Source organism: Wyeomyia smithii, chromosome 2 (assembly GCF_029784165.1).
Source record: "Wyeomyia smithii strain HCP4-BCI-WySm-NY-G18 chromosome 2, ASM2978416v1, whole genome shotgun sequence".
NCBI classification, from domain to species: domain Eukaryota; kingdom Metazoa; phylum Arthropoda; class Insecta; order Diptera; family Culicidae; genus Wyeomyia; species Wyeomyia smithii.
Window position 1 is genome coordinate 96,871,633 of NC_073695.1, and position 27,641 is coordinate 96,899,273.

General features: G+C 37.0%; 1 protein-coding gene across 7 annotated transcripts in view; it reads right to left on the reverse strand.

Moving 5' to 3' along the window:
• Nucleotides 1-27,641, reverse strand: part of LOC129725431 (cyclic nucleotide-gated channel rod photoreceptor subunit alpha) — a 444,338-nt gene that overhangs the window by 15,169 nt on the left and 401,528 nt on the right. For 6 of the 7 annotated variants that reach the window (XM_055681274.1, XM_055681280.1, XM_055681278.1 and 3 more), the window contains 2 exons: nt 9,038-9,205; nt 7,734-7,875 (listed from right to left, as the gene is read on the reverse strand). In XM_055681274.1, the coding sequence (XP_055537249.1) occupies nt 7,734-7,875; nt 9,038-9,205 (310 nt within the window). The remainder of the gene's footprint in view (nt 1-7,733; nt 7,876-9,037; nt 9,206-27,641) is intronic. The other variant, XM_055681279.1, reaches the window with a different exon arrangement.

A 27,641-nucleotide genomic window follows, 5' to 3' on the forward strand; every position in this document is an offset into this window, starting at 1 on the left:
ATAAACAAGTCATTGAAAGTTAATAATTTTTGACAACGCAAGCAAGCATTCTGGGTTGCATTCAGCAATTTAAATTTGTCGCACCCGTCTAATTTACTGAATGTGAAATAGCTTCCACAGTGCATGTTGTCCGTGTATCTTAATTCCCCCAATGTTAGAGCAGCTCAAAGATTGTAATTAGCAACCGATTTTGAACCGCAACATGCTTTTTTCAAGGCACATAAAAAAATAATTGAAGGTTAATAATTTTCTGGAATCAACACAAGCAGGCATTCTGTGCGGGATGCAATCAAATTCTGTTGTAGTTGTCTAATTTTCACTTTATTTAGTAAACCCCCCACTGTAGGGGCAGCGCAAAGGCTGCGATCAGCATAACCGACATTGAATAATAAACTGCCCTGTTAGTACGCATTCACAAAAGCAGTTAGTTCGACTATGCAGAGCTAATATGAAGTCGATTCAATCAATCAGCATAAACAGAATTTCGTCGTCTCCAAGCTGCCAAGTTGCAACATGATGCAACACGCAACAGCGAGCAAACGAAATCGCTTGATGTTACAAACCGCAATAAGATACGGGTTAAAACCGTTGCGTGTGTGAGAGCACCATCGGTGTTTATTCGCTGGATACACTATCTACTGTCTACTGAACGCAATAATCTGCTTACATGCGACATGGGGACGGGAACATTTTCTTCAACCAAGCTGCACAACACGACACAAAACATGTTATTTTGTTGCTTCAATGAGAGTGCTATCGGTCCGGCTCGACAAGAAATCATTTTTGTGCATCCGTGCTACGAAACTGAGGAAAAACTTTAGAAACTGAAAAAAGAGGTGGAGCTTATCAAATGATCGCTCTGAACCAGAATGAATTCACACATATTTTTCAAGTTATATCATTCCACCACGTACGTAAAATAATTCATTCCTATTTTCATCCCTATATAAGAGCCTGTTTTAGTCGAAGCCGCTTATAGTAGTTCTTAACAGCGACGACAGCAGTCCTCCCTTAGCAGCAGCGGGAGCGAGAAGTGGGTACCATCGATAGCGGATAGCGGCCACAACTGTGGAATGGCTGCGGTTAAGCGTAGCAGTTTCAGCGGATCTCACCATCGATAGCAGCAGGGCCAGCAGATGCAGGTACAGCGGATACCAATGGCGGCTACGGATAGCGTTGCAGTTGCTCAGCAGTTGGGCCAGCGTATAGCGGCCACAACTGTGGCATGGCTATGCATAGCGTAGCTGTTGCAGCGGGTATATCAGCATCGATAGTAGCAGGGTCAGCTGATGCAACGACACTCCCTTCACTAAAATGCTGTTTCAGTGTGGTAGCGGGAAGCATCAGCAGCAGGCTTGCATGAAGTGAATACATCAGCCAGCAACTTCCTCTAAGGCCTCTGCCATAGTAGACGCGAGAAGCGGCGCGAACCGATTCGCTCGGCCGTAGGTTGATGTACAGCTCTACTGATGGCTGTACATTAACCTACAGCTGAGCGAATCGGTTCGCGTCGCTTTTCGCGTCTATTATGGCAGAGGCCTAATTGAAAAGTTGTATCAGTTTGTTCAGAAGAATATTATTGTCGGTAATATTACAGAGATGCGATTGCGTAAATCCGATTTTGAATTGAACAATTGTTCTTTTGAGAACAAATAACACACTTATTTGAAGAGTTAATAGCTTTTGGTACCAATAGCAGTATAGTGACAGCCTCAGCGATAGATGCAGGTGCAGCCGGTACTTGCCTGAGGCCGATGTAAAGGTAAATGGGAGCAGCACGGCGAAACAGTTCGGGTTATGCTTAGACGCGCGTCATTTTTCGTTCTTGATATTCCCCACATGGAACGACGCGCTTTTGTATGATAGCGGTGGTATTAGCGGTAGATGCATTTGCCAACACTTCCTCCAGTAAAGCCGTGTCTAGTTTTCAATGTGAAAACACCTTTCTCATTGTGTTGACCGTGCGCCTTAGTCCTCACTATCAAGGTAACACAGAGATGTAAGATAAACACTACATCCTATGATAAATTGAACAAATGTTCTTATAAGGACAACAAATGAATTAATGAAGATTTAATTTTGAATAAGAATACTTCTCTCAGGAAGTTTGGCTACATAGGGATGTAAAATGTAAATCTAAAACTGAAAAAAGTGAGAAAAATTTCAAATGCTAATAAATCGGTTAGTTTTCGATGGATTTCCTTCGTTTTTGCAGCAATCGATTAGAAAATCTTCTAAGATTCCTACCAAATGCATGAAATTGCAATTTTATCATTCGAACTATTGTACTATTGAAAACTCTTAAGCCTTGTCAAAACACAAAATTCGACCTCTGATTGGTCGTTATACCGCGCTTTCCCAAGCACGGTCGGCAGAGTTATGGACCTAGTAAATTAGGAATGCATCATTTGGCCTATATAAGAGCTTCATCAGATAATAAACAAACATTTCAACGGATATTAAATTGAACAACTGAAATTTGAAGAACACAAATGATTATTTGAAGAGTTAATATTTTCTCGTTTTGCGCTATAATCCAAAGTTAATTATCTTCATCTACATGCATACTCTGACTATTATTACGTGTTTGCGTCGCTTAGTGTTTGGCTACGGTCATGCAGAACGCAAATAACGGCGCGATGCGATTCGGCAAGACGAAATCTGTTGAAATGTATAGCTCTACTTCGCCTTAAAAAGAGCTGTACATTTCACCACGGTAAGGCGAATCGCATCGCGCCGGCATTCGCGTTCTGCATAACCGTAGCCTTTGTTCCGTTCCCGTTTAATGATGTCGTACTAAATGTGCATATTACAATTCGGCAGCACTTCAACTTCTCATTTGCACAAAATTTAAAAATATCCAATGAACTTCATTCAAAAAATCAGACAAAAAGAAATTACAATACTGCCAATGAACGGTCAACGTTTATTTACTAGAAAAAATGACTGACACGCAAGCAGCCAGGTTATCTTTCTTGTAAAAGTATTCTACTTCAACCTTGCGGTCGTGGCTTTGCATACAACCTTCTTGTGATTTTTTTCCTTTTCTTTCCTTGCACAACAACAATTTTTTTTAAGCACGGACGCAAACTTTCATTCGCTTCCGAAATCATAGGCACACACTCGTGTCTACTCTCCTACTCGCGTCTACTTTCCTACTCGCGAGCATGGCTAGCCGTAGACAATTGTCTCAAGATTCATTGCCATGATTGCGGAGTGACAAATATTTCGAATAGGGCATCGGACCACTTCGGCAGCGGTTTTCTTCGGCCGGTTTTACACTAGACTGTTGTAAAAAAACATACCAAAGCAGTCCGATACCCTAGACGTTCCGGTATGCACTTTCGGCTGTCAGTGCACGAAACAAAACCGGGTAGTTGAAGAAAGCATTTTTGTTTTCGAGCACATTTTTTTCAAACATTGTACTGCTACGCATAGCATGTCAGTCCCATTTGCATTTTCAGTAAGCCGAGAAAAACGCGTTTTTATATGAGTCATTGGAAACTAATCTTTTGCTGGAAAATAATCTGCATTATGAAGAACAATCATGCAAGAAATTAACGCTCTAGGACATCATTCACCCCCGGGACTATAATAGGTGACACCTGACAATAATAGAACCGATTACCCCAAATTCAAGGCGTTTTTTATTTCCATTTTATTTATTTTTTTCTTAGTATACAAACAAAATTTATGAGTTTCTAATCATAAATCCTTGAAATTTTGGACTTTGCCGCAGAATTAGGATGGCTATGGCATGTACATTTTTAGATATTTAAAAAAACGATTTTTTTAAAAACAAAAACGGAACTTTTTGAAGCTTTTACTCTGTGTGTAATTTTGTAAAATTCTTAAAAATTAGAAAATAAAAGTACTATTTTGTTTCCAATAATATGCCAAATGTCTTCGGAGATGTTAAAGAGAATTAAATAAGAATTCTGTTGTTCTAGAAATATTTAGTTCTATATTTAAAATGAACTATTTAAATCTTATGAAATGATTTTTTTAATCAAATAGTATATTTTTTTAAAGATACTAATCATCAGACAAAGTTTAAAATTTTAAAGATTTATAGTTAGAAACTCATAGAATTCGTTAGTACACTTGAAAAGTAAAATAAATAAAAGTTTTTTGTCCATTTTGTACAAAAAAATCAATATCTCATACACTATGGCTTCTTGAATAGTTGTGACTTTAGAAGAGTTTTATATTATTGGTTAATAAACAACTTTGTAAAAGAGAGCATCCTCCTAAATTGAAAAAAATGAAGAAGAAAAAATTTTGTACTAGTTTAGTACAAGTTTAGTACAAATATTTTCATACAAAAATATTCCTTGATGATACTCATGAACATTGCCGAAAACACTATCTCAAAAAACCAACACGATCCGGAGTTATTAATTTTGTTCCGCTAAATTGCATTCCTGGACCACTGTGCACTGTCATTCGAATTGATTTACTTATAGCCTTACAGACCGGGAACACATACGAGTCTTTCCAGCAGGTGAAGGACACACTAAGCAGCAATTTTAAAACAAGCGAAGGGATCTCATCTGGACCTCATCCGGTAGAGCACTGCCTGCTGCCTTGACCCTATCATTGGTGATGATGATAGTTGGAGGCGTCAGTCGGGAATCGTAGAGAGAAATTTGGATCTAGAGTTCGATAGCACAATCTAGAAACTTTATTCTAAAAGTTGTCACATATGATGAGGCGCCCATTTCCATGATATAAAAAATTAGGATGGCCAAAATTTTAATGAAATCAGAAGTCCACCTTTTTTATCTTTTGTAGATAGAGGGAAAAAGTTACCCTCCAATATTGTAGCCCCGTTAATTCAGGTAATACTGTGAAAAAAGTTTTCTTCTATCTTTGGAAATAAGCGATTCAGTATGTATTCAGTATTTTTTACTCTTACTTTTGTTTTTCCACATTTCACATCAAAATTGTCTTTTAACGAATTTTAAAGCTTGAAAAGCTCTAAGCCGTTTATTTCTGGCAACTCTCTTCCGCAACTGGTTACTTCAAGTGCTTCAATTTTGCTCAAAATTCGTGTCATTTAATCTTCATCGAAAATAATAAAACGCATAATTTTGTCTGGTCGTCAGGGTGGCCAATTCCTAAATAAAGTGATAAATTGCGTTTTTTTATATTACATTGAATTCTGTTTTTACGCGACTTTTTTATACGTGATTTTATTTTACGCGATTTTTTCGAAATTACGCGATTTTTTTACGCGATTTTCTTGAAATTACGCGATGTGTGACATGGGAAATATTGTTTTTGAACCAATATGTAACACACACACAAACATACACACACATACACACACACACACACACACACTTACCACATAGCGAAAGGTTTTGTAACGACGCGATCTTTTTTACGCGATTTGCTCCAAATTACGCGATTTGTTCGAAATTACGCGATTTTTTTTACGCGATTCTTTTTTTGCGCGCACGTATCAATCGCTTAAAAAGAGAATCCAGTGTATATTATTTCAAAAATTTCTAACATTTGATTCAACTGGTCGATATTTGATGTTTTTGGATCGAATTTAAGGTATTCGTTACTGGTTTTAAGAAAAATACCAAAAAATTAAAAATATGCAAAATAATTAAATTATTCTAACTTTTATCATGTTTTCAAATTGAACGCACTCAAACACGAAATAGTACATATATAAAAAAAATCATATGTAGAGTAAAATGTACACTTCAGAGATCAGAAATATTTTTTTACGTTTGTCCCAAAAAGAACGACGAACGAATGAAAATGGTGTAGTTAAAAAAACATCAATAACTTTGAAGAGAATGGGGATATTCCTGATTGCAGCATGCAAAAAATTTTTTCATTATAAAGCTCCAAAAGCCATGAGAAAACAATTGTAATGTGTAAATCTAAATAAAAATACGATTTGACCAAAAAATCGTTTTTTTTAACACAAATCGGTTGTTTTTAACGGAAAATCATTTTTTGTCTACAAAGTTATCTCAAATTAAATGAACTAGATCATTGCGGAACATTTTTTTTCCTTTTTCCAAAGATAAAAATAGACTGCTGATTTCATCAAGAATAAGCGCCTAATAATTTTGTAGTAGGGAATTTTTCTCTAGACTATTGCTATCGAACTCTAGATCAAAATTCCTCCCTACATTCGGTTTCTGAACCATTTTGCATTGTTCATCGTAAAGAGCAGCCTGGATTGCTTCCTTCGGTCGTTAATGTACCGCTCAAAATTTTTGGGGTTAACCATAAGATCTGAAAAGCGGCGTACAGACGATCATTCAGTTGCTTGTAGTTAATGTTTGCTGGACCAAGTGGAGTCCTTACCGCACTTGTTCCGTCGTCGAAGACTTGAGCGCTTCATCTTGTCCAGGGAATTGAGGTCGACGTTTGTTCAAACTGGTTTCTCTGGTTCACGCTTGATCTTCAAGGGAACAAATTTAGCGATAGCATACAATAGGATAGCGGAGACAGTTGACGCAGTAAGGTTAACTTCGTAGTTTCAAAGAACATCATTCCACTCAACACGCAGAGGGAAATCATTCATGCCATCAAAACCAGTCCTAATGTTCAACATCTGTAAAATCTTTAGCAAGCTAAGAAAAATAAAATTATAGACCCATCATCTGTTCATACACTTCAAGGCGGCGTAAGATTCAGTTAGGAGCAACGAGTTATAGAAAATTGTGAAATACATGGACTGATCATCAACTCTACCAAAACCAAGTACATGGTGTGTGAGTTCGTCAAGTGTAGGTACTAAGATTGTGATAGATGGGGATATCCTTGAAGAAGTCGACGAACACATGTGCCTCGATATTCTCGTAACGCGCGACAACGGCATTAGTCACGAAATAAAGACACGGATAGTAGCCGCAACCAGGATCCTTTCTGCGGTCCGCCCGCACAAATTTTTGGCTCTAGTAGACGCTTATTCCCTTGGTGTTGCTTTGTGACGAAAGGTACTTTGAGACTTCGAACGTAAGATCCTGCTCCAATATTTGTTGGAAAATTGAAGAATTATGTGTGGTGCACAATGATTGATCATGGTGAAATATGTTAGGCTTCAGTTAGCTGGACGGGTGACAAGAAGGATGCCGGATTTGTTTTGATTATAAAAAACATGGAGCGTCTCTGAATTTCCCGATAACCAGACAAAAGGCTTCTGGGATTACTCTCATAGTCCAGTCACGAAAAATCCGACATTAGAATCACAGTTATAATTGAATTCGAAATACAATTATAATAACAATCGAATCACTACTAAATTTACGATCAAGTTCTTGAATTGATTTACGAAAAAAAGGCGGTAATAAGTTCCAATATTCTCTATTTCTTTACGCACAAATCTGTTTCAGAATATGTTTAAAAGCTATTGTTGAAAACTTTTTAACATCAGAGCACGAAGGCTCTGACTCACTAAGCTCGATGAGTTTGAGATGTGCTGGTATCTCCAGATTGGCAAACATGGCAAATCTTTAGTCGCACTCGCGAATGTAGAGCCCTAGAAGTCAAACGATCCTGCTATGGAAGAGAAACTTGAAAGAAAAACGATAATTAACATGCAGCGCTGTTCAACAGATAGTTCTAGAGACAAATGCACTACTACTACAGTCCATATATTATTTTAAATAAATGGAAATGTCGGGATGAGGAATCACACACAGGAGGACCTGACGCTTTGGGCGACGTTGTACGGAGAGAAAGAGAGGCTAGCCCCTTACCTGCCCGGCGGCGGCAGATATGTCGGTACCATCGAGCCGGCAGACGTAACCGCCGTTATCGGTGATATCCACATATCCTCGATGGTGGTGCGGCCCCGCGTTTCCACTAGTCCAGGCGTCGACTGGCAGCGTCCCATAGCAACTTTTGTTCGGATAGTCAATCGCAAAAATAGCACATAATTAACACTCAATAACAAATCTAATCGAACATACGACACGAGATAGACACGCACACGCTATGTACAGAAAGAGAGAGAGAGCCGCAAGGAGAGCTGTAGAAGTATAGGATACCACTAGGGAAATGGCTGTCGAGAAAGGACATCCATCAGCGGCTACGATTGGGTTCTACAAATTGCCAAGCAGTCATTCAGTGCATGGTTGCACCACGACTGAGTGTCGTGCTCTAGAGTTGTGCGCTAAGAAACCTAGTCTATGCTACATGTACTAGTAACCGTCATGCTCTTGTGAAGTTGAGTTGTCGATGCTATTATTATACAGTGAGTAAAAAAAGTTTATCTACCGCCTCTACGAATTGCATTTGTTTTTTGTTGATTTTCTTTCAAAACCTTCATCAGTTTAATGGATGTTTATCCTTTTTTGCTCAATTTTTGCATATTAATCAACTTTTTTTGGAAGTGAAAAGAACGACACACAATTTAGTTTATTTCTTTCAGTGACAAACTATCTTCTTCATTTTCAGCAGGTTGAAAAATCATGCAGAGGTGGTAAAACTTTTTTTACATACACCACCAATTTAACAGGAAACGTATTTTCACAGTTTTATCGGCAAATTTATAAACATTGAAATAATTTATTAATACAATACTTATGAGAATTCGTGCAACATTCATTTAAAATCAGAAGTTATTATTGAAGAACGACTTTTAAATCTAATTAAATTCTTATACAGTTTTTTTCGTTAGTTTGGAAACTTTAGTAATAGGAAACAAAGTTCCTAGCTATGAAATACATTATTATAGCTTTTTCCACAAAAAAAGAAAAAAAAACAAATCTTTGCTACACAACATTTTCGAAAGTCAATATTTTAAAGTGATGTGTAGGCAATTCTATTAAAACTTACTAGTTAGAAAAAAATCTGAAACAGTTCAACTTATATCGGCTTGTAGAGAAGTATTTTTAATTGGAAGCCTGTTTATACTAATCTAAGATATTAAAAAATACTACTAGAGTCCTAACCGATGCAAAATTATGCACACATCCATCTACACGTCCACACGCACGCACACATTAGCTGAAAAGGAGTGGAAAAGGGGGAAAGGGGGGCTAGCTCATCCCGACATTACCTTTCTCGAGCGGGGCCTTCTTGTACTTTTCGAGCCGTTTGACGGCGATTGCCTCCAGTCGCACCCGGGCCGCCGGGTATTCCTTCAGCACGTCCCACATGTCCTTCTTGCTGAGCACAAACAGATCGCTGTAGCCGACCGATCGCACGCTGGCCGTCCTGCGGTTACCTGTTGCCACCACCAAGCGCAAACCGGGGTTTCGGGGTTGAATGGGAGAGAAGCAGAAAAAATGCAATTAATTACAAATCGACACCAGGGTTGCTCGGGCGGGGTGGGGGTGGTACGAGAAAACTAAGAAAGTTGGAACGGAAATATAAGCTTTTACACGTAGACATCCATATTAAATCGAAACTAGGTATTAAATTGATATTAAACTGTATCGAACGTCTATACGGGATTTTAAATACCAATGCGAAGACAAAATAATTCAGCATTTCAGTAACGGTCGCAATCAAGAAGTGCTTAATGGTGAAAAATACATAAATGCGGGCTCAAAACACAGCTTTTAAAAGAAGAAACGGCGGTTTACATCCGATAAGATCAAAATGGACACAATGCAGGTTAACATCAACATAAAGTAGCAGCATCAGTTGGATACTGTAGCGTTCTAGAACAAAGTAATTCATTATCAATTAAAAGCAGACGACAAAAAGATAGCAAAATATATTCTCTCGGTGGAAAACACAGTTATTTGGAAATGTTCAAAAACTAATTTACCTCATCATAGAATAAAATTATACGTAATTGTATCGCGCTTTAGTATTACCGCATATGTTTACTCCCAAAAAGTTAACCTTAAGCCGAAAAGAAACTTAAACTATTGAATCAATTTTTGGTTTATCGGATCAGTTGGGTAGCAGAACTTGAACCTTTCAGGAAACGTAAGGAAACCTCATGCATGTTATCTTTTTTGCAATATTTTTCCTCTTAAACTATCAGAATTTATAACCTATTTGACATGATGTTTCAGTCATTTCTAACATTTATGACATTTGGTTTTTTATAGTCTGCAGTTCTGCGGCTAGTTAACCTCATGTAAGAAAAGTTTTTACATCACATTTATATTAGCCCATCTACATCCGCGTTTCCGGGAACCCCGTATTGTCATGATTCTCGAATAAATACGTAGCCCAGGTTGGCGTGATATTGATTTGCCTGAATCCATGGGACGGTCTGAGAGAGACTCGCGTGCCTTGATCGTGCTAAGTGAATTTCTAATTATGGCAATTGGCGAGTCTGATGGAGTTGTAGCTGCTGTGTAGATTGTGACTGATTCCGCTGAGAAGACTGAAGTCATGTCCTTGAATCTGTGAAGTTTCGCAAGGATTTGGACCTCTCGGCGAGAAAACCCTAAACCCTCTAGATACGGTGAGGTGTAACATCATTTCAAACGGAGTAAAAAGATATAGATTCGACACTATTTTCCGTGTTTGGTTGTATGTTGAGCAGAGTACAGCGATCAGTTCTGTGAAGGTACTGCATAATATTTCCAATCCATTGAGAAGCGTGCAATTCACTAGGATTTTGACAACTTTGAAGCTGGTTTTTCGACTACTACTCGCACGGCACACGAAAATTGTTTTAAGGAGGGTCACATTTGTTCTGCAATGTTCCTAAACTTGGGCGAAATGTGGCTTATATGTGAACTCCCGATCGAGAATGCGCATTGTACTTTGGTGTTTATAGCGCTATTGTGAACATATCGGGGGATTTCGGCTAAGTGGTCTTTTTATTTGGAAAAATTATTTGATTCTGTCCAACGTCACCGTCGTGTCTTCATCAGGGAAAAAATGATAAGCCATAGGACGAGGAACCTTATCATTTTTTCCCTGATGAAGAAACCAACCGGTGTTGAAACGTTGGACAGAATCAAATAATTGTTCCAAATTTAAAGACCGCTCAATATTATTTATATTAATATTACGGTCGATTCCTAAATTATATGCTATTGTGAACGAGATTCCCTCGGGATTTTACGACTTTTTTACGCCTACAATTATTTCTTCATTGTCTTCGAAATGCAGCTAGGTAATGGAATGATTGTTTCCTGGATCCTGGATTGGATTCTACCTGGATTGGATTCTACCTGTGGCTCGACAGTTTCCGTTCATGGAGTTGATCTGACCCCAAACCACAGCGGGAGTTTGTTCTTTACTGATATTGTCTAAGCACTTTCCCATGGGACATGCTTCGTTTCACGAACTACTTGTCGACATTTGTTTCGCAGTACTTGATACTGTTCCATGGCTGACTCTTTATCGGGATGGTGTTTTTAGTGTAGTGGTCTCCGTGGCTCTGTGGTTAGCGATGTCAATCAGCTGGCTCTCCCACACGGTTGTGATATCGGGCTCGATTCCCGAGCAGGTTGAGAATCTTTTCGAGCTGGAAATTTTCTCTACTCAGCACTGGGGCTTGGTGTATCGCCATATTCAATCTTCCGGGTATGTTTACCACCAGGTTTTCACGAGTAGAAGCTGAACTAGCATATCACGCTGCCTGTCCGACGTTCCATAAGTCTGTTTTATTCTTTGGGTGATGCTTTGCAACCTAGACTTTCCCAATCTTCCACAGAATTTATAAAGGATTAAAACTAGGAGTCTGCGCTGGTCAAACTAATAATTTTATATTTTCGTTTAAAAATCATCTTCGTGTTTTTAATGCTGTATGTTTAGGATCGTTATACTGCGAAGAGATCCAGCAAAGTGGCATGTTTTCTTCGGCATATGGAAGCAAAATCGACCACCTAGGTACACAGGAAACTTTATTCTACTTCAAAAGCGACACATTTTGGCAAGATCCGAATTTTCTAAAAAGTTTTTAGACTAGGGTGCAACTAAATGGCACATTGTGTTTTGGTCGGATGAGTCGAAATTCAACCTTTTTGGTTCAAACGAAAAATTATACACTGTACAAAAAAAAATTTTTTTTGACCAAAAAAATTAAAAAAAAAAAACATTAAATTTCAATTAAAAAAAAAGTTGAAATTTTGAATTTTTTTTAATAAACTTGATGTTTATACGCAATTTTTAAAATAAGTCCAGGATGAAGAAATGAAAAATAATTTTTTTATGGTAGATTGATTTCTTCTTAAAAATTCAAACATTTTTCAAAAAAACTTCATTCTGATGATTTTAAAAGATGCAGAGAGTCATTTTGAATCAAAAAGCTCTTGGTAGTTAACATTCTAAAGGCATTGGTTTTCGAGTTCTTTCTAATTTAAGCTCGAAAAATTATTAAAATTTAGGAAAGACACGTTTTTCTTAATTTGTCCGTGGTTCCACAGCAAAAACCATGCGTTCAGTGGAATGCTTGATCAAATATATACAATTCATTCTTTGACAACAAGACGATTAGGCGAACGGTTCTCAAGAAAAGAGCTCTGATTTCTCACACGCTATAACAACTTCACCATCTTTCAAATTATTTTTTGCTTCTCTCATGTAAGTCGATTGTTGAGTTTTAATGTGATCGTGAGTTATCAACTTTTCCAACTTTTCACAAAAATAAGATACAAATTCATTAATTGATTTCACAAGTGTCTCTATATTACATCGGTCTGTTGCAATCAACTGTTCGAAAGGTATTTCTCTCGTACAACGTTCCTCAAGTTTTTTGAAAAAACTGTTTTCAAAATCTAAACGGCTTGGGTAATGTTCACATTTGCGGAGATAACAATATTTGGATCGTATAGTTGAGCTACATAATAGTTGTTCAAAGTAAATTTTAGAATCATTTTGGAATGAATATTTCTTGAGACTGTGTATCTTCAATTCAGTATTCTCGTGATCAGTACAAACACAAATATTATGAGATCCTGAGCTTCCAAGTAATTTACAATGCTTAGGTTTCAAAGCTCTAAAAGAAGTCAACCCAATATCAGTTTTGCTGATATCTTTAAAATAAACGTAAGCCTCACTAATTGCATTCATTAAGAGTCGCTTTTGCACATGCTGTCGCTTACCATGTTTTCTCACTGAAACGTAGTCCCTTTGCCCTGGCATGGCTCTACTGACTTGGTCACTATCATAAAACTGCAATACCTCGTTTTTCACCTTCAGGGGCAACCCATGTCCAAGCCTCACGTCAGGAATAGCCTATATTCCACTAACCTCTGATATGCGCCGAGCCTGTTTCACAATGTATTTCGTTGTTTCAAACTTTTCTGTTACCGCTTGTTGGTTCCAAGATTTCGGTAGAACCGAAAGTATTCTTACTTTATCTTCCCTCGAGCATTCGGGCGCAGTAAATTTTTCTTTTAACTGCAAAATCATCCGTCGAAGTCTCTCGCTTTACGTGCCAATAAATCCAGGTAATCTTCAGCATCAAAATCGAAAATGTTTTTTCTTATACCGTCAGTAATGTTCAGATACTTTTTTTAGGATATTTTCCCTGATTGAGCTTTGCCAGTGATATCGGTGAAACGTTGATTCCAGCTAGGCCTTTGTTGAATAACTCAATTTTCTGTGTTCTGGAGTATTCTTTTTGAATTCTTTCTTGAGAATATGATGATACGATTGCTGGTATTTCCGCCAATTTGTATACAGATGCAGAAGGTTGCAATTCCGTCGGTAGAATGTTTCTTCCACATCCTGATGTTGATGGTTTCATGAATGAATTGTGTGGATGCTCTTCGAGATCAAATTCATCTTTCACTTCGATACAATATAATCTACATGAATCACAAATTGATAAAGATGTGTTAAAATGGGCTTGATATTTCAATATTTCTAATTTTGCAATAACGTTCTCGTTAAATTTACGTAAGCTTGATGAGCACCGATGATCAGGAAAGGGTTTACAGCACTTGGGTTTGGTGTATTTCATTTTCACTTTATTCATCTTCACAAAATGCAAACTGTTACCAACACTTCTAAAGAAGTGCAATCGTATTTATATACGAAAACAAATATTTAAGGATATTGTTAGCGTACTTTACAAGTACGTAGTGTTGCACGACAAACATATTTAGACAAATTAAGAAAAACGTGTATTTTCCTAAATTTTAATAATTTTTCGAGCTTAAATTAGAAATAACTCAAAAACTAATGCCTTAAGTATGTTAAGAGCTTTTTGATTTAAAATGACTCTCTGCATCTTCTAAAATCATCAGAATAATTTTTTTTTGAAAAATGTTCGAATTAGAATTTTTATAAAAAAATCAATCTACCATAAAAAAAAAGTTTTCATTTCTTCATCCTGGACTTTTTTTTAAAGTTGCCTTTCAACTAACGTCAAGTTTATTTTAAAAAAAAATCAACTTTTTTTCTTGAATTGAAATTCAATGTTTATTTTTAATTTTTTTCTGGTCAAAAAAATGTTTTTTTGGTTTAAAATTAGTTTATTTGACACGGCACGATACATTTTCTGTTTTACTGAGCCAAGTACAATTCGTATTTATTCTGTTAGCAGGGAAAAGAGGGAGGGTTTTTTTTTATTCTCGCGGCCGACTACGAGCTAGTGGGGATTTAAGGTGAGAGGTGGGGAGATACAATTCTTGCTTAAAACTAATTGAGATATATAATCTATTTGTGTTTCGACTGGTGTTCTTTTTTGTTTTTTAAACATAGATTTAGGCTCTTCGTGTTCATGTCTCCAGCGTCGTATACGGGTATTCTGACAAATAGACAAAAGAATATTGAATTTTAATGTCAGTCTTTTTCAAATAACAGTACAGTTGTGTCATGTACTGAAGATCACCGCTTTCCAGAATGTCTCTAACGGGAACGTTCGGTTGTTTTCCTCGGGCCCGGAGGGAATCTATAAGCTCGGACCTAACATCACAAAATTCGGCACACGACCAAACAACATGCTCGATGTCATGGTAGCCATCGCCACAAACGCAGTGATTACTGTCTATAAGCCCTATACGAAAGAGATGCGTGTTTAACGTGTAGTGATTGGACATAAGTCTGGACATCACGCGAAGGAAGTCCCGACCGACATCCAACCCCTTGAACCATGCTTTCGTCGATACCTTAGGAACAATTGAATGTAGCCACCGTCCCAGTTCATCTGAATTCCATGATGATTGCCAACTGTTGAGTGTCCTCTGACGCAAAATGCTATAAAATTCATCATAAGCAATTGGTCTTTCATAAATATCGCCATCAATAGCACCCACCTTAGCTGAAGAGTCAGCCTTTTCATTACCCGGAATCGAGCAATGAGAAGGGACCCACGCTAAGGTAACCCGGTAATTCTTATCTGTTAAAGCACTTAAAAACCGCCGTATTTTCCCCAGAAAATACGGGGTGTGCTTCACAGGCTTCATCGATCGCAGAGCCTCAATGGCACTGAGACTATCTGTGAAGATGAAGTAGTGGTCTATGGGTAGGGTTTCGATGATTCCAAGAGAGTACTGAATAGCAGCAAGTTCTGCGACGTACACGGAAGCAGGAGCATCGAGTTTGTAGGAGGCGGTAAAATTTTCGTGGAAAACATCGAAGCCAGTGGACTCATCTAGATTAGATCCGTCAGTGTAAAACCTTTTATCATAACTAACATGTTTAAACTTATTGGAAAAAATCTTAGGGATATCTTGGGGTCGCAATTGATCCGGAATACCAGAAATGTCTTGTTTCATGGTGGTGTCGAAGAATATAGCATTATTAGAAGTATCTAAAAGTGCGACATTGGAGGAATCGTATGAAGAAGGATTAATATCTTGAGCCATATAGTCAAAATATAAAGTCATAAATCTGGATTGAGATTGAAGGACGACCAACCTCTCGAAATTTTCAATTACTAATGGGTTCATAACTGTGCATCGAATTAGCAACCGGTAAGAGAGATTCCAAAAACGATGTTTCAACGGAAGAATACCCGCTAGCACTTCAAGACTCATCGTATGGGTCGACTGCATGCAACCCAAGGCAATACGCAAACAACGATATTGTATTCTCTCTAATTTTATAATGTGCGTGTTCGCGGCGGAGCGAAAGCAGAAACAGCCGTACTCAAGAACTGACAATATCGTTGTTTGGTATAACCTTAGAAGGTCTCCTGGGTGAGCACCCCACCAAGTTCCGGTAATCGTACGAAGAAAATTAATCCTCTGTTGGCATTTTTGTGTCAGATACCTAATATGACAAGCCCAGGTGCATTTGGAGTCGAACCAGACCCCGAGATATTTAGCGACTAAAACCTGAGAGATCGTTTTACCCGTTAGTAGGAGCTGCAGCTGAGCTGGGTTATGCTTCCTAGAAAAAACGACCAGCTCAGTTTTCTCCGGAGAGAATTCGATACCCAGCTTAAGAGCCCATTCAGACAAATTGTCCAAGGTATCTTGCAATGGTCCTTGCAAATCGGCAGCTTTGGCTCCTGTAACAGAGATTACACTGTCGTCTGCAAGTTGTCTTATCGTGCATGAATTTGCCAGACATTCGTCGATGTCATTTACATAAAAATTGTAAAGAAGGGGGCTTAAACATGAGCCCTGGGGAAGACCCATGTAGCTAATGCGAAAAGTTGCCAAATCGCCGTGCGTAAAATGCATATGCTTTTCGGACAACAAATTATGCAAAAAATTGTTTAAAATTGGAGAAAATCCTTGTCGGTGAAGTTAACCCGAAAGAATGTCAATAGAAACGGAATCAAAAGCCCCCTTAATGTCCAAGAATGCTGACGCCAATTGTTCTTTGCGAGCATACGCCAGCTGAATATCTGTTGAAAGCAACGCAAGACAATCATTCGTTCCTTTGGCACGGCGGAAGCCAAACTGAGTATCTGATAGTAGACCATTTGATTCGACCCAATGGTCTAAACGACGGAGTATCATTTTTTCCATCAACCTCACAACCATCGACACCTATGTCGGTGGTGGGATCCGAACCCTGGCGTCGAGCGTGGTTAGCGGAGACGTTACCAACCTTAATGAACGTTTTGTTTCTATTAGTTCTTAACTAACAATTTTCAATATATTTCAGAGGGAACCGGAATGCTTATTTAAGTCCGCTTCTCACTTATCTGGTACACTACGCTTTTGTGTATTATAAATATTGCTTTCTAGTTTACAAGTCAGTGCAAACAAAGTATCCGTGTTATTCCACTTCTCGATGTCGCAGCAAGTTTCATAAAATTCTGAAATTGTTTTGGATTTTACCATACAGCCTTGGCCTTGGAAAAGGGTAACTTTCTCGCATACACTTTAAAAAGCCAAAATCCTTAGGTCTTGCGAAAAACCTTTAAAATAGAATTAAACTGACAGCGTTCAACAGCAGTTGTATGAATTTCAATGAACTCTTTTAGCATTTTATCCTCACATATTTTATCAAGATTTTTGTTGCTAATTACACGTATGATTCAAATAATTTTTATATGGTAACAAAACATTTAACACGTTCCTGTATAATTCTGAACTATGATTTCTTGAGAGCAAGTTTGTGGAATTTTGCTGCAATTCGTAGAAAATAGTCGATGCTAATTCATAATCTACAATCATTATGTTCTTTTCTGGGTTTTACGATTTTTGAAAACGAAGCCATTGTGGTATTTATGCTTGGATTATAGGAAATTATATCAATAGTATTGCAATGAACTGACGAACATGTTTGCTGTTCTAGAATGAATTCTTCGTCATTGTTATTTTCATTGTTTTTGCCAGTTCGATTATATCGAAAATTCAAAAGTTGTTTCTATCCTAGACAGCTTACAAAAAATGGTTTGGGGTCGAAAAAATGTAACCCAGAGTCCAGTGATGACATTCACAATATTTGTGAAAACCATCGTATTTAGTTCATTCTCTGGAAAACTATCTTTTAAATTTAAATATAAACGGTTTATGGTTTACTGGCATAATAAGTTCATATGTAGTAATACAGGTCGGACTCGATTATCCGGAACATCAAAAAAAATTTCGTTCCGGATAAGCGAGTTTCCTGGATAATCGAATCACAGAAAAAATATTCAAATTTGCGATTACCGAATATAAACTAAATATTTCCGTTTTTTTATTTTACTTGTTTGAAGCAGTGGCGAAATCAGAAATTATTTCTGAGGCGAAAAGGGGTAAAACCTTGAGAAGCAAAAGAAATAAATTAGACATTGATTATATTCACCTTATTTGAACATGCCGAAAGTGACATAAATGGTAACAAAGATGCCAGAAGGGATGGTAAAGGTAAAATTTCGCAATAAAAATTGAAAACTAACACCAAAAAAATAAAATTCCGGATAATTGATTCTCCGGTTAATCGAGTCCGACCTGTAGTTAGTATAATAAGGGTGTCTGCACTGCTTGGTGGATTAATTCAGGTTTTAGAAATGAATTTTGATTTTAAATTACACTGATAGCAAAAAATGACATCTTTAGTCCATAAAAACATCTGTGCAAAGTTTCAGCCAGATAGAAAATGGTCAATTAGAACGGATGCCCTATGTTGCAGTGAATAGCACTAATCTCGAAAATAAAATAAATATTTAACCCTCGAGTGCCCAGTACCGCCTTTAGACGGACTTCAATTAAACCTCTGAAAAGCTTCAATCAATACTTAAAAATTGTTTATAAATTTCCATAGTGGATTTTTCGAAGTCCGTCTAAAAATTAACTTAGGCACTAGAGGGTTAAGTAGACAATGCATCGCAATTTGTCCCTTTTTTTCTAAACAGTGATCTAATACCTAATAACTAGTGTTGGACCAATTTATGAAAAATCGTTATCTTGTTGCTTAAACAATGATAAGGATTTGATGGACAGTTGATAATTGGAAAATTCAGTTTGAAATTGAAGCGCTTACAAAAGAATGAAGAAATAAAATTTCATAAAATTTGTTCTTGAGATAAGAAGCATCAGCAGTAACAGAGCTGAGTGTAAGGTCATATTTATAACCCCACCTACAATTTTTAAATGATTTTCATCGCTACCAAAACCTACACTTCAATAAATAGGAACTTTCACGAGAAATAAAAAAAACAATCCTTTTTTTTTTTTGACATAGAATTACGTCCAACGGCAACATATACAGGGGACCAATTTCATTACAGGGATCCAATTTCAAAAATCAAAAACATCGAGAGCGTCATAAAAATTGTCCATGTTCAACCGTTTCAAGCTCAGTCAGGTTCCAACCGATTTTCGTAATTTTTGCAGTAATCGATTGGAAAATCAACCAAGCACCCGTCCAAATGCAGAAAGTTGTAATCTGATTGTTCAAACGATTGTACTATTGAAAATTGTCAAGCCTTGTCGAAACGCAAATGTCGACCTCTGATTGGTCGCGCAATGCTTCTTTCCCTAACAAGGTCGACAGAATATACCTAGTTGACTAAGAATGCGCGCTTTGTGTTTTATGTATAATTCATTCCATGATTGTGCCGATAACACACGGACGTTGGTTGCGACTTTAGTCACACCTATTTTTTCTGTTATCTCATTCCACAACATGCGAAAAATCTATGTCAGAGTGGATATCGCGCGCTATCTGGACCATGAAGCATTTATGCGATAATTGAATGAAATTTGCAACTGCAGCAACCAGCCTTTTTCAAGGCTACTAAATATATTTGGAAGAGCATAATGAATGGTTATGACTAAACTGCAACTTTGATTGCAGTTTGATGCTGCTGTAATTACGCAGCAGTGTGATGTATATTACGATACATTGATACTGTGCATCACAAGCGGTATATGCGAAACCAATCCTATTCCAAAAAGAAAAGTTCAGCAAGTACTGCTCACGGTGCTGAGTCCGTTTTAGAAAATTCATAACACTTCATTAACAAGGATGTGAAACGTCTTGAAGAAGACGGTTATTGCTTGACATCACTGCAAAATTTCCACCTTCATACTAATGTCTACCGTTCTAATGTCCATACGACACGGGGAAGGAAACATTTTTTCCTTCCAAGCCACGCTACACGACACAATACATGTTATTTTGTTGCCTTCATGAGAGTTCTATCGATCCGGCTCGACAGAATGTCCACAAGAAACCATTTTTGTACATTGTGCTACGAAACTGAGGAAAAACTTTAAAACTAAAAATAAAGTTGGAGCTTATCAAATGATCGCTCTGAGCCAGAAGGAATGAGATGTTTTTTTTTTCGAGCGTTGTAGGGTGGTATAACTGGAAATAATCTAGTCAACCTTAACGTTAATCTTGCGGTCGTTTCTTATAAACAACCTCTTCCAATTTTTAAATTTATTTAGATGAGTAGAAAATTAACAATATTTGTTAATGAGAAGGGTATAGCGGATGATTAAAAATCTGTTTGAAAAATCTTTTTTTGTTTATATTTAACATCCACGAGGTGTGCGGAAATTGATCAAAGAATACCACGTGGGTTACGTATGGCCCCTTTTTAAAGATCGTTAATCATTTGTTTTTGTGTTCTTTAGGACTTAATTGTTTTTTTTTCTTGACATTTACCTCTCATTTCAGTTAAGGGTTGAAGTATTGAATGCGAAAACTAACAACAATATATTTTCCCCTAAAGTAATATTCCAAAAATCACAATCTATCATTGGGAAAAAAATAGTCGTGCCCATAAAAACTTTTTAAAAATTTATTAAAAAGAAAACCCATTAGTTTTACCCACAAAAAGTAACGACTATTCGTATATTCAGCAATCTTAATAATTTATAGGTAACAGAAAATAATTACGTTCAATAATTAACTTCCCGTCAGGTTTAGAAAAAACAAATGGGACGACACATTGAGGACTTTTTGTTCTAGAGACGACTCGCTGCTGCAGTTACAAAACTCGTGCCGGCCCTACTTTATCCACTTATAAACCAGTGTTTTATTCGTTGTCTTAAACATTTCGTAGCAATCTGGCAAGCAATCCTGATTTTTGAAACTATGCCAAAACCAAAATGTAACAACTTGAAATGAATTTTCTTATTAGGGAGGAAAAAACCCAACAGCTGCCGCCCAGGTAATACAGAATGCAAAACTGCAGACAAAATAGTAGGGCCCATTGAAAAAGTCCATTAAACTCATGCTAAAGGAAAATTATAGGCTTGCGGTTTTGGCAAGCATTATTGGTTGTAACGATTTTAGAATGTCTCATATCCCTGAAGCTAAAGGGCACACAGCACTCTCGGCTGCTGGAACAGCCCGCAATCCTGCGCGCTCGTCGGTTGTTGTCTGTGAAACGACCCACGGCCACCAGTGATGGTATCTTATAGCAGCCACTCAAACATGCCGCTTGGCAGGATACTACAATGATGCTGGCATCCGTCTATTCGAGTGCCATACATAGGCTGGGCAACATACGTGCCCTATTGGCACCGGTTACATTGTTACCGGGCCGATTCAACGCCTATACTGGCATGCACAAGCAACAAATTTTCTCTTGCAATGCTTAGCTCAGGCTGCACAACAGAGCAGTGTTGTCGCCGGGCTCAACACATGGAGGTTACGATGGTTCAATTAAGTTCAACAGCCGTATCGTACAGTGTGGGAAAAAAACTGAAAATCACCAAATGAAGTATGGTGGTTACTTTAATTAATGAGCTTGAATGAACCGAGCAGCAAATATCTTATTTATAAACACAAAGCAATTGGATTCCTCTGTGGAAGTTAAATTGACACAAAAGGTATTCTAAGCGCATGTGATTCGACTATTAAGGTATCCCATCGCATCGTTTCAAAACAATTGATTGATTATTGTTATGCTAAAGCAACACAAAAACAATCGAAATTGTTCTATTATTTTTATTAAAAATAGTCCGAAACGACATAAAGGAAAATCATTCAGAAGAATGTGTACAAATTGCGTTGAATATCTCATCGCCGCAAATTGCACATAACCACAAGAACCCAGCAATCCCCCCATTTTCCCCGCATCAACAGTTGCATCACCCAGTTGAAATGTACTACTTGTTAGTTACAAACTTGCACTACACTCCAAAAGCAACGAACTTCAAACCTGGTTTGCACGAAAATACTCTTTACTCAACACTTTAGCACCAGCATTCTGCAGCTCTGGTAGGTGGTTTTTTCAGTGTACCGTCCAGGCAAATTTTAGCGGTGTGAAAAAGTAATTGGAGAGTTGGTTTTAACCAGCCTTGTCCACGTCCCCGCCTTTTCCAGCAGGATGCCGTATTGTGTACATTGTTCGTGGAGCATTGTGTGCATGTACAACACGGACAAACAGACATTGCGTGAAGGTAAATCTCAAGCTCCGGTAGAGATGCACACAGTAGAACAAGCAGTCTCTCAACTCAACCGCGGTAATGGAAGGTAGACCGTAGTGAAGAGTTTAGCCAAGTTAACCCCTAACAAAAAATAGGAACCACATGTGCCAAATGCACTGGCACATGTCTGTGGGTGGCATAATGATTTCGGTTCCTAACGAGAAGAGGTGAACTTTCTGCCGCACCAATTCGAAAACCAATTAATTTTCGAATTACGACCCTCGTTGTTTTTCACATACAATGTAATAATAATTTTCTGCATTGTAGCGAACAAATTAAAATCCTTTTTTTTCGCAACCGGGACGCCACTTTGTTGCGTGCCGTGTTCATGTTCGCAGGTAATGATGTAATGTAGGGTTATTTCCAAGAAAAGATTTTTCCCTGAAAATTATATTCATAAAAAAATCCAATCAATTTTTCGAGGCGACAATGAATAGTAATAATAATGAAATTAATTTCAAACGTAGCTGGGGGAATCAATATTTGCAGTCAACTGTTAATATCGAATCAAACGGAATGATACATTAATAGATTTAATAGCTGTTCATCAGTTACATTCAAAGTAGCAATGTTTTCATCTTCTTAACTAAGCACAAGTTAAAGTATTTTTTTTTTGATTGATTTTCGTCAATTTTGTATCGATTATTTATGGTCATGAACAAAATGTTTATTTATGTAACATTTATTTACATAACTAGCATATGGAGAAAAACTAGTTTTTGGAAAAACCTTTAACGATTCGGTTGGTGAATCATAAAATGGTTCACGTTGACTAAATATTTCATTTAACATATACAGGTCACCATTTTAAATAACTTCTTACTCTATATATATAAAAAAACTGTGAGTTCGAGAAAATAGCCATTTCGAAACTATATTCGATCCACGTGCCACTGATGTTAAAATTTCATTTCATTTTAAAATATATTTAAAACTGCAATCAAAAATGTTAAACGAATCACAATTCGTTTCAAAAATGTACTATTTCTCACACACTAGTATTGAAAATAAAGTTTTTTCTTGTTGATACTTAAAGTTAATAAAAATTTTTGGTTAAAATTCCAGGTTGGAGTAATGCAAGAAAAGTTTTCCAAAAGGTTAATTCCAAAGGACCTTTTAATTTCATTTTATAAAGGATTCCTAGAAAATCAGAAAATACTTGCGAAAATAGCCTACTTCTATCAAAAATCCAATATTTCAAAATAGATTAGAAAAATATCGCGAATGGATGCAGAGAAAAATCATACAAAATGACCAATCATCCAATATCCACTGAAACACTAAATTTCAATTAAAAAACAAAAGTTGATTTCTTTAAACAAAATTCTTGATTTCATCATTTTTCAAAACATTTGTATTTTAATAATTTTAAACAATTCAAATGGAAATTTCAGATCGAAAAACATATAATAATGAACTTAGAAAATGCATCCAGCTCCCGGTTATTTTGCATTTGAATTGAGGAAATCAGGTACTACACTGCATATCAAAAAGAATTATATCCCAGATGGTCTCGAGGTACGATGCTGGCCTTACAAGTCAGTCATCGTAGGTTTGAGTCTCGGTTCTGGAGAGACTGTTAGTGTCAGTAGGATCGTCAGTAGGATTGCTAGCCCCGCAATAGTCCTGTACACTGAATAGTCGGCTGCGAAGTCTGTGTATAAATAAACAGAAGGTCGAGTTCAGATTCGGAATGTAGCACCAAGGCTTTGCTTTTTTTCAAAAAGAATTAGATTTTCCTCTCAAATATTTTTTTCTTCAAGCTCCGAAACGAAATAGAATAGAAGAATAGTTTCAAGGTTTTTGTTTCAATTTCAACATTTTCCAAATTCCATTGATTCAGTATGATTTTGATGGTTATCCTAAATCATTAAACTTTGGGCGACGAACTTTCTAGATGAAGAAAATACGCTTTTTGTTAGTAAATTGTAGCCATGCAGCAAAAGTCATTATTTTATTGAAATAAGCAATCAATGCATTACAATTCAGAACAAAGAGATTAGAAGTTATGGTGGACATTACCGGAGTATCAATTTCATGGGTTGAATAATTTGAAGAAATAGCTGCTAAATTGTTATTCATCCAATCCCTATGACATCTAAACATGATTTAACATGAAATATATTGATGGTATATTTCAACAAATCTACGTTTGTCGCTGGAGAACCACAAATAACTCAGAAAAATGCATATTTTCTAAAAAAAATATACATTTGAATATAATATTGAATTTCCCAAAAACGGAAGCATAGAAAAAATTAGTTTTAAATATAGCGATTGCAAATTTTTGTTAGAATCATATTACATCATTGGAATATGATTATTCTCAAAAATATTGAAATTGAAAAAAAATCTTTGAAACTTAACTTTTAATTGAAAATTTATGTTACATTTCTTCTAGGGATTTTCTATTTAAAGCTCAGAAATGATATCAAGTTTAAAGAAACAATTTTTTTGAGCGGAACATTTGATCCTTCATTGATTTAATGTATAATTAAGTGTTTAATTTCTAACTTTCTAATGAATGCATTTGAGAAATTAAAGCTTTCCAATTTGCAATCACTATATAATTTGTTGAAAACTACCGAAATACAAATATTTTGAAAAAAGACGAAACCCAATTTTTTTTAACAACTTAACTTTTCGCAGAGAATTTGTTTTGTATTCTCCATCCTGGACGTTTTATCTAAAGTTCCAGTACAATTCAAGGGATTATATACTTTTTTAATTTTCGAAAAATCGAAAATTTTTTATCGCAATATCTTAAAGTGCAACTTCTTGAAAACATTCTAACAATTTTTCATAAAGATCTAAGATAAAGGGAGAAAGTTAGCGCGATATGAAGCGTGCCTCGCTTCTACACGCGCTTATCTCGGAATGGTGTTTCTGAAAATGACTTTTCCGTGTTTACGCTTGCGATAAAACTACTGAACCAACTTTCTTAAGCTTTTTTTTTTTTCAAATGTTCGTTACTAAATTCCTCGGTCGTTGAACGATCGCTTTTTGATACACGAAGTTTAACTCTGCCGAAAAAAAATATATATAATTTTCAGCGCCAAAAACATATTTTTTTTTCGGGAAAAACGTTTCCGTATGCACTGAAAACAAAAAAATTTCACACACGCACCCTTCTAGTCTACTGAAATAATACGAGTTTTTTTTATTTCAGTTGATCTACTGGGTCTCTATCGTAAACACCGCAACCCTCTACAAATAAAAAGCGTTTCTGGGAAACAGTCATTACTCCACAAATAATTTGTATTTCTTATGAACAAACGTGATTTTTTGTTATTGATTAACTGGACTTTCAGAAAATACTACTTTTGTGCAAAAAAAGGTGCTACATGCTAAAAAAAATCCAAACTTTCTTCTTTTTTCTCGTGCAAAAAGGTTTTTAATCGTTACACAAATGACACTGGATGCATCAGCTTTGCAGCATCCCCAGGCCTGGTGATTAGACGCATTTTTTCCACGTAAGATATCCATAAAGCCATCTGGAGATCATCTGACCACCGAACAACAGATCAAATTGACAACGTTCTCATTGATAGAATTGATGGTTTTTCTCGATCATCACAAACATACACTCCATCTGGGATACAGATATAGACTCATACCCCTACCTAGTAACAGGACATGTGCACTCAAAACTATCTACTATTCTACGCCCTCGCGAGCGGCCTTCCGGCAGTTAACTGGAACATTCCCCATGGCGGACGAAAACATGCGTGTTGGCATGCTTTTGAATTTCAGCCGCTCCATCTTCTTCAACGATCGCTTCGAGTAGTGGGCCTACATCAGATCTGGCCAGAACACCGCGGTCTTCGTCCTTATAGTAGTTATTGATGAACGACGCCACTTCCGCCGGCATTTCGTACTATAAATTTCTCCGTCTAAGGCCAGTCCGGAGCGGCTTTGACATCCCCTTCTCGCTGATTGTCAGTCACAACAGTCGTTTCCATCCAAGGTGAGATAGGTATCGTCGTCCATCACTACCGCCACGTCGCGATTTGCTGGAAAAATCGACTGCCGCTGCCCCAGTTGACAGGACTGCCGCTTCCTGACATGTATGTTCTTGTTTGCCAGGTACTTTTTCACTATTTTTTGGCCGGTTGCAGCGATTTCCCGTCCAAGCTCTCCGACCGATGTAGCCATTTTTCCTCGGTCTTCCGCTTTAGCGTTCTTTGAAACTTCTTGTCGCTCAGGGACCTCGGCCATCCTGGATTGGGTTTTCGGACGGAAAGTGTTGCGGAAAATATTTGGTGGAGTACAAACCGAAAGCGGAGAGTTACGCAGGCGTATGAATCACGAGCTGCAGACACTACTTGGAAAAATTCCGAATGTGCACTTGACGGAGGTCGGGAGGACCGGACATGTCGTGGGAATGCCGGATGACAGTGTACTGTGGTTTAAAAGTTCTTTTTTGAGGGGCCTAATTGATAACTCGACGTACGTTGGATATAGAATTATGATGTCTTCAGGAAAATTAATGGGTATAACACCCTTCATCGACTGGTGTTATGAAATTCGTAATTAATCTCCCTAAAAGTGAGATGCAACATCTTGTTTTTTGCTTCATCGAGATACAGGGTTTACGTCTTTATTAAAGTTATTGGTAAAATCAGTACAACCAACTTTGCCGAAGACACAAAATTCGTATTTTTTACTTAAATTGACTTAGAGAGTTTTAATTTAAAATAGACCTGCCAAAACACTTTTTTCAAACAAATTGTTTTCAATTTTGCGAAAACAAGCCTATCAAAGGGACAAGGGGAAAAACGAAATATTTTGTTATGAACCAAACTCTTAGCAAAACGTCGTGGACCAGCGAAACCACCACCGTTTGAAACTTCTATTGTTATATTTCATATGCTGACTATTGAATCTGCATCTAACTGCTCCTAAGAAAGTTGCAGGGTAAGTTTAGTAAAGCGGGCAATGTATGTAGTTTCGCGGGAAACCGTCTGGACGAGAGAAAATTTTTTCTAATTCTAGTCACACCTTCTATTCCCGTTCATCTTCGCATTCCCGCGAAACTACATACATTGCCCGCTTTACTAAACTTAAAATGTAAGTCAATATGACAAAAAATGAAATTAGTTCGTAAAGTAAAGTTACAGAGGTTTGAAATCAACATAGTGAAGGTCTAGAAAATAAAAAAAAAGATGCTTCATTGAAAAATGTGCTTGACAGGTCTATTTTAAATAAAAACTCTCTAAGTCAATTTGAGTAAGAGAAACGAATTTCGTGTCTTCGGCAAAATTGGTCAAAATCGACATGTTGCTGACACCTACCAATCGATCTCTGAGACTTTTTTACTCAATATAAGATATAATTTGACTACCACTTTTAGATATTAGCGCATTACCATCAATGCAAATACATACTCGATATTATTTTGCTCTGTAAAATATACTAAAACCATGCCAAAACCGGTTTCGTAGAATCACCGTTTTGAGCTCAGTT